General features: G+C 43.6%; 1 protein-coding gene across 1 annotated transcript in view; it reads left to right on the forward strand.

Annotated features, from left to right (window-relative positions):
- The window catches only part of LOC124130979 (deleted in lung and esophageal cancer protein 1-like), a 47032-nt gene that overhangs the window by 18112 nt on the left and 10099 nt on the right, over positions 1-18821 (forward strand). Inside the window, exons 17-30 of the mRNA XM_046494031.2 lie at positions 2673-2803; positions 3705-3860; positions 5295-5437; positions 6258-6411; positions 8697-8807; positions 8977-9107; positions 10175-10348; positions 11046-11119; positions 12454-12605; positions 13086-13192; positions 15908-15978; positions 16265-16396; positions 16702-16904; positions 18456-18578. Of these exons, the coding sequence (XP_046349987.2) occupies positions 2673-2803; positions 3705-3860; positions 5295-5437; positions 6258-6411; positions 8697-8807; positions 8977-9107; positions 10175-10348; positions 11046-11119; positions 12454-12605; positions 13086-13192; positions 15908-15978; positions 16265-16396; positions 16702-16904; positions 18456-18578 (1862 nt within the window). The remainder of the gene's footprint in view (positions 1-2672; positions 2804-3704; positions 3861-5294; positions 5438-6257; positions 6412-8696; positions 8808-8976; positions 9108-10174; positions 10349-11045; positions 11120-12453; positions 12606-13085; positions 13193-15907; positions 15979-16264; positions 16397-16701; positions 16905-18455; positions 18579-18821) is intronic.

Genomic DNA, 18821 nt, shown 5'->3' on the forward strand with positions numbered 1-18821 from the left:
TCACTGACCCCCATTCTTCACAGACCCCCATTCTTCACTGACCTCCATCCTTCACTGACCCCTGTTGTTTCCCCAGACCCTGGTATGTCCATGTGTCCCCCTTCACTGACCCCCATTCTTCACTGACCTCCATTCTTCACTCACCCCTGTTGTTTCCCCAGATCCTGGTATGTCCATGTGTCCCCCTTCACTGACCCCCATTCTTCACTGACCCCCGTTGTTTCCCCAGACCCTGGTATGGCCATGTGTCCCCCTTCACTCACCCCCATTCTTCACTGACCCCCGTTGTTTCCCCAGACCCTTGTATGGCCATGTGTCCCCCTTCACTGACCCCCATTCTTCACTGACCCCCGTTGTTTCCCCAGACCCTGGTATGGCCATGTGTCCCCCTTCACTGGCCCCCATTCTTCACTGACCCCCGTTGTTTCCCCAGACCCTGGTATGTCCGTGTGTCCCCCTTCACTCACCCCCGTTGTTCCCCCAGACCCTGGTATGTCCATGTGTCCCCCTTCACTGACCCCCATTCTTCACTCACCCCCGTTGTTTCCCCATACCCTGATATGTCCGTGTGTCCCCCTTCACTCACCCCCGTTGTTTCCCCAGACCCTGGTATGTCCGTGTGTCCCCCTTCACTGACCCCCATTCTTCACTCACCCCCGTTGTTTCCCCAGACCCTGGTATGTCCGTGTGTCCCCCTTCACTCACCCCCGTTGTTTCCCCATACCCTGGTATGTCCGTGTGTCCCCCTTCACTAGCCCCCGTTGTTTCCCCAGACCCTGATATGTCCATGAGTCCCCCTTCACTGACCCCCATTCTTCACTGACCCTCGTTGTTCCCCCAGACCCTGGTATGTCCGTGTGTGCCCCTTCACTGACCCCATTCTTCACTGACCCCTGTTGTTTCCCCAGACCCTGGTATGTCCGTGTGTGCCCCTTCACTGACCCCCATTCTTCACTGACTCCTGTTGTTTCCCTAGACCCTGGTATGTCCATGTGTCCCCCTTCACTGACCCCTGTTGTTTCCACAGACCCTGGTATGTCCATGTGTGCCCCTTCACTGACCCCCATTCTTCACTGACCCCTGTTGTTTCCCCAGACCGTGGTTTGTCCATGTGTCCCCCTTCACTGACCCCCGTTGTTTCCCCAGACCCTGGTATGTCCATGTGTCCCCCTTCACTGACCCCCGTTGTTTCCCCAGACCCTGGTATGTCCGTGTGTGCCCCTTCACTGACCCCCATTCTTCACTGACCCCCGTTGTTTCCCCAGACCCTGGTATGTCCGTGTGTGCCCCTTCACTGACCCCCATTCTTCACTGACCCCTGTTGTTTCCCTAGACCCTGGTATGTCCATGTGTCCCCCTTCACTGACCCCCGTTCCCCCAGACCCTGGTATGTCCGTGTGTGCCCCTTCACTGACCCCCATTCTTCACTGACCCCCGTTGTTTCCCCAGGCCCTGGTATGGCCATGTGTCCCCCTACACTGACCCCCATTCTTCACTGACCCCCGTTGTTTCCCCAGACCCTGGTATGGCCATGTGTCCCCCTTCACTGACCCCCATTCTTCACTGACCCCCGTTGATTCCCCAGACCCTGGTATGGCCATGTGTCCCCCTTCACTGACCTCCATTCTTCACTGACCCCCGTTGTTTCCCCATACCCTGGTATGTCCGTGTGTCCCCCTTCACTCACCCCCGTTATTCCCCCAGACCCTGGTATGTCCATGTGTCCCCCTTCACTGACCCCCATTCTTCACTCACCCCCGTTGTTTCCCCATACCCTGGTATGTCCGTGTGTCCCCCTTCACTCACCCCCGATGTTTCCCCAGACCCTGGTATGTCCGTGTGTCCCCCTTCACTGACCCCCATTCTTCACTCACCCCCGTTGTTTCCCCATACCCTGGTATGTCCGTGTGTCCCCCTTCACTCACCCCCGTTGTTTCCCCATACCCTGGTATGTCCGTGTGTCCCCCTTCACTCACCCCCGTTGTTTCCCCAGACCCTGGTATGTCCGTGTGTCCCCCTTCACTCACCCCCGTTGTTTCCCCAGACCCTGGTATGTCCGTGTGTCCCCCTTCACTGACCCCGTTGTTTCCCCAGACCCTGATATGTCCATGAGTCCCCCTTCACTGACCCCCATTCTTCACTGACCCTCGTTGTTCCCCCAGACCCTGGTATGTCCGTGTGTGCCCCTTCACTGACCCCCATTCTTCACTGACCCCTGTTGTTTCCCCAGACCCTGGTATGTCCATGTGTCCCCCTTCACTGACCCCCATTCTTCACTGACCCCTGTTGTTTCCCCAGACCCTGATATGTCCATGAGTCCCCCTTCACTGACCCCCATTCTTCACTGACCCTCGTTGTTCCCCCAGACCCTGGTATGTCCGTGTGTGCCCCTTCACTGACCCCCATTCTTCACTGACCCCTGTTGTTTCCCCAGACCCTGGTATGTCCATGTGTCCCCCTTCACTGACCCCCGTTGTTTCCCCAGACCCTGATATGTCCATGTGTCCCCCTTCACTGACCCCCGTTGTTTCCCCAGACCCTGGTATGTCCGTGTGTGCCCCTTCACTGACCCCCATTCTTCACTGACCCCCGTTGTTTCCCCAGACCCTGGTATGTCCATGTGTCCCCCTTCACTGACCTCCATCCTTCACTGACCCCCGTTGTTTCCCCAGACCCTGGTATGGCGATGGACCTAGAGCTGAGTCTGACTGGTGTGGAACCCGAGAAGATCAGCACGACTCTGTACTGCTTTGTCATGAACATGGACGACCCTCTGGCACTCCACATAGAAGCTGAAATGAAGGTACAACCAGACTTTGGATTATTTACTGTAACTTCGTAATAGATGTTTATAGAAACAGTAAGTCATGACTAACAAAATGTTATTTACCTGACACTTTTAAGCATCAAAGCTGATATTGATGAAGTTGAAGTGTTTAAGTTCCCTCTGATTTGTAAGTTATAAGCTAATATCACATAAGCATTGTTTCCATCTTCCTGAGGCAAGGGAGTTAACTGACTGTAAGAGTCCAGTTTCCACCCTTGCCAAACTAGACTGGAATTATGTAGTTATATTTTGGCTGGACTAACAATTCTTTGAACAGTCCAATCAAAATCATTTAACAAAATCGACATCAAGTTCATAAAAACATGGTTCAGATAGCCTTGATCAGGCGCCGCCATTTTGTTTGTGTCAAATGCAAGTTATATGAGAGGTGGAATCTGATTGGTCAGTAGGAGACATAGAAGGGACGTAACTCGTAATAGCCACTGGTGGCGCTACAATTGAGCCCAGAAATCAAGCCTAGTTTGGCAAGGGTGGATATTAGACTTTTAGAGACAGTTAACTTCCTTGCCTCAGGAAGATGCATTGTTTCAGCCATATAGCAACTATGTCAAATGTCACTATCATTTCCCATCCCAAACCCAAAGTTGCTGAGACAGGGGTTGTATGGTATCTTCTGATAAAGTGAGATGTGGTTTTTGTGGATATTGCAGGGTTGACTGCCTCCATGTGTTGTCTGCCAGAGAGCAGAAGCTCGGTGGTTCAATCCCTGGCAGCGTCATACCCAAAGATGTTAAAATATGATAATTCTTGTTACCCTGCATAATGCTAAGCAATAAGGGTCTCGGAGTCAGTATACTGCGTCTGAATTGGGTATCCATATCTCAGTAGCCTGATTACACCGCACCTCACCTTGCAGGGTCCGGAGATCACAGTAGAGGAGCCTGATGTCAACTTCGGCCTGGTGCGCCTCGGCCAGACCGTGCAGCGGACCGTCACCCTGTACAACCAGTCCCAGCTGGTCACCAAGTGGCACATACAGGATACACCGCTTCCACTTGCTGAGGACCCAATGGTATGTATAGCCTAATCTCCTCACTAAATATAGTCCCAAAGATTTATCTAGACCTGGTCAGAGGCCAATATTTTGCCCAAATCGGCAGCAAAATGTCATTAAATATTCCCAAATCTGAGGGGTTAGTGTAGGTTTACCGAAATGCAAAGCCTAGAGAGAGCCCACAATCAGATCCAGAGAGGGGTCAAGCCCCCCCCCCCCCCCCCCCTCTCATATACATACACACTCTTTTGAAAACAAAATGTAGTATGTTGTAGGCAGTAAAATGATCTAGAGAGAGGATTTTGATATTTCATACCCTCTCTTTTAAACGTGCTGGATTCACCCTTGCAGCCTACTGTTAAGACAACTGAACAATATTTCTGGTCATAACATTACAACTCTTCGTTTATCTTCCATCCTTTGTAGGAGACATTGAAGAAGAGATTTGGAATTCGCTTATTAACACTTAAAAAATAAACAACATTGAATTCAAGATATGAATATAAGAAGATATATATATATAATATATATAATATATATCAGGTCACAATAATTTGATAGATTTTCATCCAGTTATTTATTGATGTGAGGCGGGAGGCATTTCTAAGCATCTCTGGATGGAAGTGATTCACATAAAGCACAGTTGCTCACAATATCGATCACTGGATTGTCTCATCCAGATTATTTACAGACCACCGTCATACAGATGTAATTATGCTGAGTGTGGCATTAAATGAAAAGCAAAAACATATGAAGCATGAATGGTAGGACAAACTATATAGTATAAAGAAAGTAGAGCACAAACGTAGCGATGTTCTCTGTTGCTATGTGGGTCAAATATGACATGCAGCAGGTGTGTTAAGTCGTGAGGTGGACAGTGAGGAAAATCAAACTATTATTATACCCCCGACCTTTTTAGGTCGGGGGTATATAGTTATACCAAGGTTCCGTCCGTCCATCCGTCCATCCGTACGTCCGAAGACTTTGTCTGAGCGATTTCTCTTAAACTATTCAGTGGATTCATCTCAAACCTAGTACATATAATCTGTGTCATATGGAGGTGTGTAGTCAAAAAGAAAAATTGTTTTTATTGATTTTCCATTTTTTTATGAATTTTTCAAACCCTAACCCTAACCATTATTTAATTTGAAACTACTGACACACTAGGCGGGTCGGGGGTATTAGTAAGCCACGCTCACTTTTGCCCTTGTTCAGTCCTCAGTCGGGTGATCAGAAAGAATGCTTCTGTATGTATTCGTGTTTGGGAATTCCCAGGGGTTCCCCCGGGAATGTGGAAGTAGTCTGTCAGTCTGTACGTCATTTGGTGAACACAGCCACACTTATGAACGTCAATTTCATGGTCATGTGACCTACCTCTCGTCCAATGGAAAAGCCGTATATTGTGTAAACTTCAAATAAATAATTATTGTATTTTGTCTCCTTCTCACACAGGCACCCAGTGAGTTCATATTCAGTCCTGAGTCGGGTGAACTTCGACCTCTGGAGAGGAAGGTCGTTACTGTGACCTTCACCCCAAAATCAGCGCAGACGGTCAAGAGAGTGTTGGAGATAGACATTGAAGATGGAAACAAAAGGTAGAGTTGCCTTCGTATATAGAACTAATGTACAATTTGCCACTGAGGAATGTCGATTCTGTATCAACCTGACTTGAGCCTTTATCAGTCTTCACATGTTGGAATTCTTGATGAAAATGTTTTATTTAAGAATTTACTTCAATATGTTTGAATTTGTGGAGGGATAATAACTGATGTGCACTCTGTAAGTCTGCATAGCAATAATAACTTCACAGACTGCTTCTTTAATTGTCGGGGGCACGGGTGGCCCGGTCGTCTAAGGCGCTGCGATTCGCTGTGCAGAGTTGCGTCCCTTAGGCACACCAGAAACCTATGATTGTGGGTTCGAATCCCGGTTCGCCCCGATTATGTTTCTAGGTTTGTCAGCACCATACCCGTGCTCGTGGGTTTCAGCGAAGTGGTAAACGTATAAGACCTACATCACTTCGGGCTCTCCTCCCACATTAAGCTGACACGCCGTGATATAACTGGAAAATTGTTAAAAGCAGCTCTAAACCCAACTCACTCACTCACTCACTCTTTAATTGTCAACACAACAAACCGTAGGCAGAAAACTCAGTGGCATCATTACGGAAACAAAACACACAAAAACTGCTTGGTTAGCTTATCAAATGCCATGGAGAAACTTTATTTATAACTGTAAAGTATATTGTTTGTTTGTTTTGTAATAATTGTAATAAAACACTAATATTGTTTTTACATTTTTCACTAATGTATAATATGTCTAAAAAGCAAATTTATGTTGTAACAATATGATGGAATTATTACAATATCATGGACTGATGGGTACAAGAATGTAGTTCTCTGCTTGTGTTGACAGCTCTATCGCAGCGTACGCGGAAGTACAGAGCCCGTCGGTGTGCCTGAAGGAAAGCAGCCTGACCCTGCCCAAGGTGTACCTGGGGGTGCCGTGTCGGGCGGAGGTCGTGCTGCTCAACCAGGGCCTCATTCCCACCCGCTTCCACATCGGAGAGGTCCGTCTCTCACATCACTTACCTTTCGTTCTTGTTCTCCCTGTTCCTTTCTATCTCTCGTCTTCCGTCTCCCTTTCTCTTTCTTTCTCTCCATCCACTTTCATTTTCCCTTTTTCTCTTTCTTTGACATAAAGAGAACCTCACCCTCATGTCTTTTGATATTAAATATGTATATGAGCCAATAAAAGGAGGAGTGTTGATATATTTGATCAAAAAACACCATGGTCAGATTCTATTTCAGTAGATTTGTCATCCAAAATCATTCTACTTCACTTTGTAAACAGTACACAGTCTTGAATGTAAAGAGTACAGCTAACCACCATCCGTGGCAGAGAGATTAGTGATGTTATTTGATTGTGATGTCATGGAAACTGACATGTTAAACGGATTGATTAGATGGTAAACCATCTGTAGCCAGAGGCAAGTCATTAAACAACTGCTTATTGTTTTATATCAGTATGGTTAATGTTAGTACATACTAGAATATTTATAAAACTTATGTACAGAAGATATAAATGTTTTAAGCCATAATTGTAAGGCGGTCTGTGTTATTTTATGTTTCTCATCACATGACAATCTTAAATTACCTTCTGTTCAAAAAGAAACTGACAGGTTTTTATATTATGTGAAAAAATGTACCATGCTATAAATAAAACAGGTAAGCATCGCTACATATGGTGTATCTCTACATGTGGTGTATCTCTACATGTGGTGTATCACTACATGTGGTGAATCTCTACATGTGGTGTGTACTGTCTACATGTTGTGTGTCTCTACATGTGGTGTATATCTACATGTGGTGTATCTTTACATGTGGTGTATCTCTGCATGTGGTGTATCTCTACATGTGGTGTATCTTTACATGTGGTGTATCTCTACATGTGGTGTATCTCTACATGTGTGTCTCTACATGTGGTGTGTCTCTACATGTGTTGTATTTCTACATGTGGAGAGTCTCTACATGTGGTGTATCTCTACATGTGGTGTGTCTCTACATGTGGTGTGTCTCTACATGTAGTGTGTCTCTACATGTGGTGTATCTCTACATGTGGTGTATCTCTACACGTGGTGTATCTCTACATGTGGTGTATCTCTACATGTGGTGTGTCTCTACATGTAGTGTGTCTCTACATGTGGTGTATCTCTACATGTGGTGTATCTCTACATGTGGTTTGTACTGTCTACAAGTGGTGTATCTCTACATGTGGTGTGTACTGTCTACATGTGGTGTATCTCTACATGTGGTGTGTACTGTCTACATGTGGTGTATCTCTACATGTGGTGTATCTCTACATGTGGTGTATCTCTACATGTGGTGTATCTCTACATGTAGTGTGTCTCTACATGTGGTGTATCTCTACATGTGGTGTATCTCTACATGTGGTGTGTACTGTCTACATGTGGTGTATCTCTACATGTGGTGTATCTCTACATGTGGTGTATCTCTGCATGTGGTGTATCTCTACATGTGGTGTATCTCTACATGTGGAGAGTCTCTACATGTGGTGTATCTCTACATATATCTCTACATGTGGTGTATCTCTACATGTGGTGTATCTCTACATGTGGTGTATCTCTACATGTGGTGTATCTCTGCATGTGGTGTATCTCTACATGTGGTGTATCTCTACATGTGGTGTATCTCTACATGTAGTGTGTCACTACATGTGGTGTATCTCTACATGTGGTGTATCTCTGCATGTGGTGTGTCTCTACATGTAGTGTGTCTCTACATGTGGTGTATCTCTACATGTGGTGTATCTCTACATGTGGTGTTTCTCTACATGTGGTGTATCTCTACATGTGGTGTATCTCTGCATGTGGTCTATCTCTACATGTGGTATATCTCTACATGTGGTGTATCTCTACATGTAGTGTATCTCTACATGTGGTGTATCTCTACATGTAGTGTATCTCTACATGTGGTGTATCTCTACATGTGGTGTATCTCTACGTGTGGAGAGTCTCTACATGTGGTGTATCTCTACATGTGGTGTATCTCTACATGTGGTGTGTCTCTACATGTGGTGTATCTCTACATGTGGTGTATCTCTACATGTGGAGAGTCTCTACATGTGGTGTATCTCTACATGTGGTGTGTCTCTACATGTGGTGTATCTCTACATGTGGTGTGTACTGTCTACATGTGGTGTATCTCAACATGTGGTGTGTACTGTCTACATGTGGTGTATCTCTACATGTGATGTATCTCTACATGTGGTGTATCTCTACATGTGGTGTATCTCCCCATGTGGTGTATCTCTACATGTGTGTACTGTCTGCAGGTTGAGGGGGAAGATGTAGAGGACTGTAGTGTGGAGATGGACAAGACGGCAGCCTTCATCAAACCTCGTGAAGAGTGCATCATCAACCTCGACTTTGTCGCGAAGAGAGAGGTACCAGTTCCTATCTCTAATAATAAATCGCTATCCTTCCCCATAAACTAGAAATCATGTCACATGTACGTCAGAATTATGTTGCCAATTACCTCCCTGTTTGTTTAGTATTCTGAATTTAGAATTGCTCTCACACATCACAATAGACACTAACCATTTTTTTCAACAGGGTATATTTTCCGACGTGCGCTTCCCAGTGTACGTCGACGGCATGGAGCTGCCGCAGGTGTTCAGTGTGTCCTGCTATGTCAAGGGGATGTCGGTCAAGTTCTCTGCATCAGAAGATGGAGAGATCAAAAGGTAGATGTCCACAATGTGGGAGTCAGGAGACTACCATGGGCCATACATGACATCAGTCTGGAATACTGTGACATCACGATGCAATGGATGATGTCATATGTTCAATGACAACTAAGTCCTAGCATGCATAAATAATAATGAACGACGTCAAAGTTTTTCTGATACGTATGAATAGTAAGAGGTGACTAACGGAATCGGGTGGTCAGGCTCACTGACTTGGTTGGTGCATGTCATCGTATCCTAATTGCGTGGGTTGATGCTCGTGATGTAAATCACTGGATTGTCTGGTCCAGACTTGATTACATAAAGACTGCAGTCATGGAGCTGGAATATTGTCGAGTGCTTCATTAGACAATATTATTTCAACAGTTGACATGTTTGAGGTATGCTTTTTGAAAGGGAATCGACACCTCTATAGTCAACGTTTTGGATTTGTGTGTCTCCTTTCATTTTTAGTATACATTTTGAAGCAAGTGTAACTGTTGGGCCTGTGGATGCATGCCATAGAAACAATTACTTTATTGGTGAGATATTTTTTATCCCCTGCTATGAAGTGGAAGGTGGATATAGGAATGGGTGCTGTCTGTGCGTCCGTCCATCATGTTTCGTTTCCGGAGCAGAACTCAAAAACCATGAGAGATTACTGCCTTTTGATAGTTTGAGATTTTTTTAGAAATTATTTTTCGAATTTCAATGGCAACGAATTTGACTTAAACTGAAAATCGGCGATTGTGCTCATTTTCGAACAGATCTTGAAGACAAAAAAATTTCTTCACCAAACTTGGCATATAAATATGTCTAATTGTAAACTGGTGCCTTTTGATAGTTTGGGATTTAAAAAAAAAATATTTTTCGAGTTTCCATGGCAACGACTTTGACTTGGACTGAAAATGGCAGTAGTGCTCATTTCCGGAGCAGATCTTGAAAACCGTACAATAACCTTGCACACAACCAGACATGTCATATTGGCAGGGTTTATGAGTATTTCATGCTTGTTGAGTGTAGCAAAAGACCAACTTGAGCCCTCACTTGTGTTTTAAGTCAACATTTAATGTCTTATGTTTCAGCGATCAGCTTATACTGCACTTTGGTCAAGCTGTGGAGTTGGGTAGCTCCCCTCACAGATACCTGTTCATGCAGAATATGACAGCCATTAATGCTCCCTACACTGTCAGTGTGGACTTCCTGTTTGCCAGGCCACCGACACCACCCGAAAAACAGGGGGAGACAATTCAAAAAAGGTGTGTCACAATTAATATTTGATTTGGTGTAAATTTAAATTCCATTCTTTTCACATTTTAGGGGAAGACAACTCAGAAAACTAACATTAGAGGTGTAAATTTGCTATACATATAAATTTGCCTTGATAAAGTAAGAAACTGGCACTATATTTCAGCAGAAGTTAGCATTTGTCTTTGAAAGGCATTTAGAAGTGATACACATATTAGGAAGAGAACTTCAACTTCAACTTCTTTATTATGAGGAACACAACATTTTGGAGTATATGCTTTTATTGATAATTTAAGTCCTGGCTTCCAGTTGTCCATATCTATCAGCACTAAGTACTGTAAAGTGTTGACTTCCATTGACCTTTGCTAATCACTATCAGCAGCAATTATCTGTTGGCTTCCCTTGTTAAGTTTCCACCTGTCGTTATATTATTACTTTTATTGTTCTTACATGTAAATATATCTGCCTCATAGCATTCATTCACCTGATGAAGGAGTAAGCATATACTCCGAAATGTTGTGTTCCTCATAATAAAGACGTTGACATCCATAAATTCTCTTCCTTATGAAGTTAGCATTATTTGGCAAATATTCATACAAAGACCCAAGTCCCAAATTGTGTTTTCATTCCAAATTACAGGGTCTCACTAACAACTTAAAATGCTAAAATGTTATTGAAACAGCATTGCCTTCACCTGTTTCCTTGTAGCCGGAGAACTCTGTTGGGTCGTACACCCAATCTGGCCGACCCGTTCAGTAAGACATCAGACAAAGCAGAAGCAGGTAATTGCATACCGTATTCGACGTAATAAGTGCCCCGCTCTAATAAGCGCCCACGGCGATATCTGAATATATATTGGCAAGTGAACAATCCCAATTAGCACCCCTTCCGATTGATCCATTTACACAAGCCCTTACTTATTCGTGTATAATACGCACTCGTGTGTTATATGCAGCCTTAATTATGGGCAATTAAATTCTGAAAAATATATCGGTCGTATATAAACAGTCAGGCCCTCAGCATAAACCACGAAATTTATCTTTCAACTCTGTTTTTTCCACCAAAATAATATTCTAATAATAGCCCCCTATTTCTAGTTTTGAGAGTGCTCTGGGCGCTTATTACGTCGAATACAGTGCATTCATCATCTGAAGTACTCCCACTGTAACTCAACACTATATGTTTTGTTCTCAGTATGGTAACTAGCTTTTGATCCAAGCTGAAGAAGATGTTTTAAGTCCATTACACTACCATGCTGTGCAAATATCGCACATACCCTCCAAGAATGATACTGTCACTTACCAACACTTGGCTTTGTTTAGTTCATATTGGCTTTATGCCAACATAAATAAATTGTCAGTGATTCCGTGTCATTTGATTGGCTACCCATGCAGTTAAATTTGTATGTGTGTTTCCATAAAATTTGGCAACTTCCACCAATGGGAACTTCTTCCTGTTTGGCTGATAATATTTTTGTTTGTTTGTTTGTTGTTTAATGCTGCACTCAGCAATATTCCAGCTATATGACAGCGGTTGACATCATGAGCATCAATCCACGCAATTGGGATACGATGACATGCATCAACCAAGTCAGCGAGCCTGACTACCTGATCCTGTCAGTCGCTTCTTACGTCAAGCATAATCGCCTGTTACAGCAAGCATAGGTTGCTGAAGACCTATTCTACCCCGGATCTGCACGGGTCTTGGCTGATGATAGAATGGGAGGGGCTTGTGTTAGATTATTGTGCTGAGCGATGTCACTGATTTCTCATCGTTGTCTTCAGTTTTTGTGCGCTAGTGATTTAAAACGCAGCCTGTGAAGTTATCATTGTTGACATGGCTATTTATAGGAACTGACTGCAATATGTTATTGCATTCTTGGAGTTATAAACGTAAGGACCGGTTCCTTTGCAGATTTACACAGAATGCTACACTGGTTTTTGTGTTTATACTTCTACAAATACAACAAAATATTGATGACAAGTTTGTAATTGTGCTACCCATGTATATTGTACTATCAATGTGTATTGTGCTAACCATGTGTATTGTTCTATCTTTATGTATTGTGCTATCCATGCATATTGTGCTATCCATGAGTATTGTGCTTGTTTTACAGACTTGAAACGAGCCATGTTGTCCCAGGGCCATGGTGCTTCCTTCACGGTTACCCCGGCAACAGGCATCCTGCAGGCCTACGGGACACAGAGGCTGGACGTCACCGCCTACAGCAACATGTGGGGCAGCTACACTGACAAGCTGGTGGTCAAGGTCAGCTGGGGTCGGGGTGGAGGGAGTGGATGTTGATGTTCATCTTCTTTCAGATGGGGTCGGACTCCGTGGGGGTTCCTGGTTAGAATACTCCCCCAGCAAAATATGCTGGTCCTGCGACGCGCCCAAATGGATCAGGTGTCACACTTGGTGAATTGGTTGACAGTGTCTCCTTGTACCCCAATAGCGTGGATTGATGATCACAAAATCTATCACTGGATTGTCTGGTTCAGATTTCATTATATACAGGTTGCTGTCATAATATAGCTGGGATATTGCTGAGTGCGGCTTGAAACAGGCAAAGAAAAAAACAATTGAAAATGTCCTTAATAGCACAAGCAAAATATTTTTGAGTATTGTGCTTAATTAGCATTGGTTAAACAACAAACAAACAAACAAATATGATGCCCAATAGTTACTGTTTGCATAGGTCAGGTTTAATGATGGAATGTTGCAGTAATGGTCTCTAAATCTTTTCAGATTGGAGACATGGCGCCAGCAGAGGTACCCCTCACCATGACCGTTGTGGGCTGTCCATTACAGTTTCAGATAACTGCCGCCAAGCCGGACCAGAACCCAGTGGTCAGGTACAGTCAGCAGGAGCCTTCAACTTGTGTAGATGTGTAATGGACAAGTGTGTGTAGCCTCCTTTGTCCTGTGAGTTATATTCTAATATGATAAATAACCATCTCCGTGGTCCAGTGGGTAGAGCGTCTGCCCGGAGATCAGAATTTGGTGGTTCTATACCTGGCCACATGATACCAAAAGTTGTTAAATGATGGTACTTTTTGTTACCCTGCCTGTGTTCGGCATGATGGAATAAAAGGACTGGTTGGCTCAGGGTGTCTGTGTCTGAGATGGGTATCCATGTTAAACTGTAGCATGGTATTTCAATGAGACAGCAATATAAAACTGGCAATAGTCTGGACTAGTACAAGCAGCCACAGACACAAGGACACATGCATGAACGTCAGTAATTTTGACCTTGAAGTTGCCGTTTCACCTCACCTATTCTGGATCACCCTGAACCCATTTGTCACCATAGCTCCAGAGTCCGGTAGCGATGACACAAAGCTGAAAATAGTTGTCCAATCTTCATCATTGTAACAAGTTGCAAGTTCACCAGTATTTGATTTGCCTTGTTGCATACCGTCTCAAATACAACTAGGAATGCCTTTTTGTTCCCCTATCTTAATAATCAGGAATAAGAAATTCCAGCAAATTGATTTGATTAAATATATCAAGGGCTTGCTCTGACAAATTTTAAAATTATATCTATGCCAAGCTCATATTTAGAAAAGGCATTCTGATTGGTTGTTGATTTGAAGCACGTGAGCGGCTTGCTACTCTGATATGATGCCTCTCACAATGATGATCTGACAATCCCTTCACACAATTATTTTTTGTTTAGGTTCGGAACTCATGCATCTGAGTTTGTTCTTCGAAGCTCATGCATCTGTGTTTGTTCTTCGCAGCACATGTGTCTGCGTTTGTTCTTCGGAACTCAGGGGGCACGGGTGGCCCAATCGTCTAAGGCACCGTGATTCACTGTGCAGAGTTGCATCCCTTGGGCACGCAAGAAACCTATGATTGTGGGTTCGATTCCGGGTTTGCCCCAATTATGTTTCTAGGTTTGTCAGCACCATACCCGTGCTCGTGGGTTTCACCGAAGTCATAAACACCTGCGACCTGCATCACTGCCATGCTGCGATAATACTGTTAAAAGAGGAGTTAGACCCAATTAACTCACCCTTCGGACTTCATGCATCTGTGTTTGTTCTTCAGAACTCATGTGTCTGTGTTTGTTCTTCAGAACTCATGTGTCTGTGATTGCTATTCAGAACTCATGTGTCTGTGATTGTTCTTCAGAACTCATGTGTCTGTGATTGTTCTTCAGAACTCATGTGTCTGTGTTTGTTCTTCAGAGCTCATGTGTCTGTGTTTGTTCCTCAGAACTCATGTGTCTGTGTTTGTTCTTCGGAGCTCATGTGTCTGTGTTTGTTCCTCAGAACTTATGTGTCTGTGTTTGTTCTTCAGAGCTCATGTGTCTGTGTTTGTTCCTCAGAACTCATGTGTCCGTACTTTTGAACTCATGTGTCTGTGTTTGCTATTCAGGTTCGGAACTCATGTGTCTGTGTTTGCTATTCAGGTTCGGAACTCATGTGTCTGTGTTTGCTATTCAGGTTCGGAACTCATGTGTCTGTGTTTGCTATTCAGGTTCGGAACTTATGTGTCTGTGCTTTGGAACTCATGTGTCTGTGTTTGCTATTCAGGTTCGGAACTCATGTGTCTGTGCTTTGGAACTCATGTGTTTGTGTTTGCTATTCATGTTCGGAACTCATGTGTCTGTGTTTGCTATTCAGGTTCGGAACTCATGTGTCTGTGTTTGCTATTCATGTTTGGAACTCATGTGTCTTTGTTTGCTATTCAGGTTCGGAACTCATGTGTCTGTGTTTGCTATTCAGGTTCGGAACTCATGTGTTTGTGCTTTGGAACTCATGTGTCTGTGTTTGCTATTCAGGTTCAGAACTCATGTGTCTGTGTTTGCTATTCAGGTTCGGAACTCATGTGTCTGTGTTTGCTATTCAGGTTCGGAACTTATGTGTCTGTGCTTTGGAACTCATGTGTCTGTGTTTGCTTTTAAGGTTCGGAACTCATGTGTCTGTGTTTGCTATTCAGGTTCGGAACTCATGTGTCTGTGTTTGCTATTCAGGTTCGGAACTCATGTGTCTGTGTTTGCTATTCAGGTTCGGAACTCATGTGTGGAACTCATGTGTCTGTGATTGCTATTCAGGTTGGGAGCTCATGTGTCTGTGCTTTGGAACTCATGTGTCTGTGTTTGCTATTCAGGTTGGGAGCTCATGTGTCTGTGCTTTGGAACTCATGTGTTTGTGTTTGCTATTCAGGTTCGGAACTCATGTGTCTGTGTTTGCTATTCAGGTTCGGAACTCATGTGTCTGTGTTTGCTATTCAGGTTCGGAACTCATGTGTCTGTGTTTGCTATTCAGGTTCGGAGCTCATGTGTCTGTGCTTTGGAACTCATGTGTCTGTGTTTGCTATTCAGGTTCGGAACTCATGTGTCTGTGTTTGCTATTCAGGTTCGGAACTCATGTGTCTGTGTTTGCTATTCAGGTTTGGAACTCATGTGTCTGTGTTTGCTATTCAGGTTCGGAGCTCATGTGTCTGTGTTTGCTATTCAGGTTCGGAACTCATGTGTCTGTGTTTGCTATTCAGGTTTGGAACTCATGTGTCTGTGTTTGCTATTCAGGTTCGGAACTCATGTGTCTGTGTTTGCTATTCAGGTTCGGAACTCATGTATCGGGTGTGGCTGCTGTGAAGAGGGGGATGAGGATCAACAACAACAGTCCCCACGGTCAGTATGGTTACCATGACAGCATAATCTAGAGACAGCTCTAAGTAATGTCTCTCTGTGGCTGAATGTGTCGTACTGAGACATCAAAGTCAAAGGTGACTGGAGAATGTTCCATATTGACTTGCAAGTGTTCAATGTTGACTGACTGACCCATTGTCGCTGTCCGATATCCATGTTGTCCGGCGAGTGTTCAATATTAACTGACACTTCTCAATGTCACTGTCAGATATGCGTGTTGACTGGCAACAGTTCCATATTGACTGACCCTTTTCATTCTCACTGTCAGATATCCGTGTCGACTGGCGCGAGTTCTGCATCGAAGCTCAGGATGACCAGCTTCTGGACCTCAATGTGTGTTTCGGTCGACCCTTCCCACCAAGGGATGAAAATGGAGAGGAGATTCCACCAAGAGAAGATGGTAAGACTTAAAACTGTTTGAGCTGCTCTACTGCAGTGTACTGCCATGAATAACTTTTTCTATTTCGACAACATATGCCAAATATTTCATTTGTCAGTAATGAAAAAAACAAAATATGGTAAATATCTACTGTTTCCTAGTCTTGGTAATTCATATTATTGTTTCTATGTGAACAGAACAACAACCCAGTTGCTGAAGTACATCTGGTGCATGTGTACATAGATTTGTGTAAAATACATCACTGAAATTCAACTTCATTCGACCATCTTTTGATAAGCTCCATGCTGTACCTCCTCCTGTTACAGAACCCCTCCCCCTGAAGCGAGCGCCAACAGAGCTGATCCCCAACTCCCCCGATACTACCCCCACCATGAGCCGCCAGACCACCTGGACCGTCGAGAGTCTTCTGTCTGTCGTCGAGGAGCCACTCAAAGTTGTCTCCCTTTGTCTGGCGACTCACAGTGGGAAACATTCCACACAACCCTTCCAGATCATCCCAAATCAACTGGTATGTGGAGCTTCTTCTAGGATTCCAACCTACGTGCCCTTGACAGGCAAATTGGGAGGAACAAAATTATAGTTTGGTTTCAATTTCATAATTTACCCAAGTTCTTGTTTTCTTAAGTTCATATGGATCTAAAAATTGCAATCTATGCAATAATGTAAATTAAAATCTACACCTTTTTTGTTCCTTATTCCTCTTATCAGTGAAATACAAGTCACCTCGTCAAAGCTACAACAAAGGTTGGGAGTATTATCATAAATTGGGAAACTTTTAATTCCACTTGGAGATTTGTAACAGACATTTGCTGCAGACTTGGGCTGAATATTGGCCTCTGAGCAGGTCCAGATTAATTCCTGGTGCATTTGACGTCAGAATTGATCGGTTTCTGGGGTCTGTTGTAGGCATTTTCCTTGCATGAATAGGCAGTGTTTTGTCTTAAATGATAAAATTCAGTAAGTAACAGATTAAACCTTACTGTATTTCCTGGCTGAACAAGTCATGATCACAAACCGGATAGTGAAGAGGGTGTTGCCAATGGAGAATAGATTTAAACACTGCTGGAAATAATTGTGTGATGTACATGTACAGCTGTATAGTGTTTATCATTGGGTCAATCTGAATTTAAGTCCTATAATTCCAAAGCGACAAAACCCTTTTCACAATCATAAATCTCTGCCAAAAGCAGAGTTCATTGTACGATTACGACCCTATCAAACAGTGATGACACCAGGTGTTAGCGAAAAGGCCATTGTAAATTCATTATTAGATTTTAGTCATGTTAGTCAGTTTATGTATACATTTGCCGTGAGTTTGTTCGAAATAAAATATGAAATAACAATTCCTCCCATCTCACATTTAAAAGGAAAATGGCTGAAAATCTAATCCTTATTGTATAGTGGCCCGATACACAGTATATGCAACAGCAATAGCATATACAGTATAACATGGATATCACGAACTACAAGGGACCAGAGAAATCAGTCTGTTATATATGTTGTTCGTTATGTACGTTTTCGCTCGGAAACATCCGCCATCTTGGCCAAAACAAAACACAATACACATACACGTTTATACATGTTTCCTCCCGCATCTACCGGTGATTCAGTTAAAAAGTTTGTTTTACAGACAAGATTAGTCCAATTACATTGGACAGGTAAGAGTAACATAATGTAAGTTTAACAAGGTTGAATCGTCACCAGTGATTGTGGTGATTTGCCGTGATTGTGTTGATTCGCCACTGATTGCGTACAGCCAATTGTCAGTGACACTTGACACTGAGTGAAATTTCTCAGTTCGCTATACACGTCACTAATTAGTGGTAGATGAGCTTGTCGGTGATCAGATATCAGTTCGCTATATACGTTCGTTCGCTGTAGAGAGTTTGTTATGTACGTAAATGTTATATGATAATATATAGGAGATGAATCGGGGATTTTTTAAGTTTGTTGTATCCGTTTGTTCGCTCTATCCGTGTTCGTTATATCCGTGTTCTACCGTATAATGCTTCTGTCAGAATGTCATCCAGATGAAGTGAGATGTGTGTTGTTTGGTCAGGTTGTTCCAGCCTATGGTCACTGCCAAGTGACCGCTCAGTTCACGCCACTCCCCCCATCGGAGGTCAGCCAGGACATGGAGTGCCAGGGCTTTGCTGTCGGCTACATGAATGTCGACGGAAAGGTAAGCCAGGTGTAACTTGTGATGTCACATACACAGGAGAGGTAGATAACTTCGGTATTGGAACCGTCATGATTATTTCAGTTAATGATATCTGAGAAGCTGGATGTCCAGGTATCTGGATATCTGAGAAGCTGGATATACATGTATCTGGATATATGAGTATCTAGATATATGTGTATCTGGATATCGAGTACCTGGATAGATGAGTGTCTGGATATATGAGTATATGGATATCGCAGTATC

Source organism: Haliotis rufescens, unplaced genomic scaffold (assembly GCF_023055435.1).
Source record: "Haliotis rufescens isolate VD_foot unplaced genomic scaffold, xgHalRufe1.0.p SCAF_10, whole genome shotgun sequence".
In the NCBI taxonomy this organism is placed as follows: domain Eukaryota; kingdom Metazoa; phylum Mollusca; class Gastropoda; order Lepetellida; family Haliotidae; genus Haliotis; species Haliotis rufescens.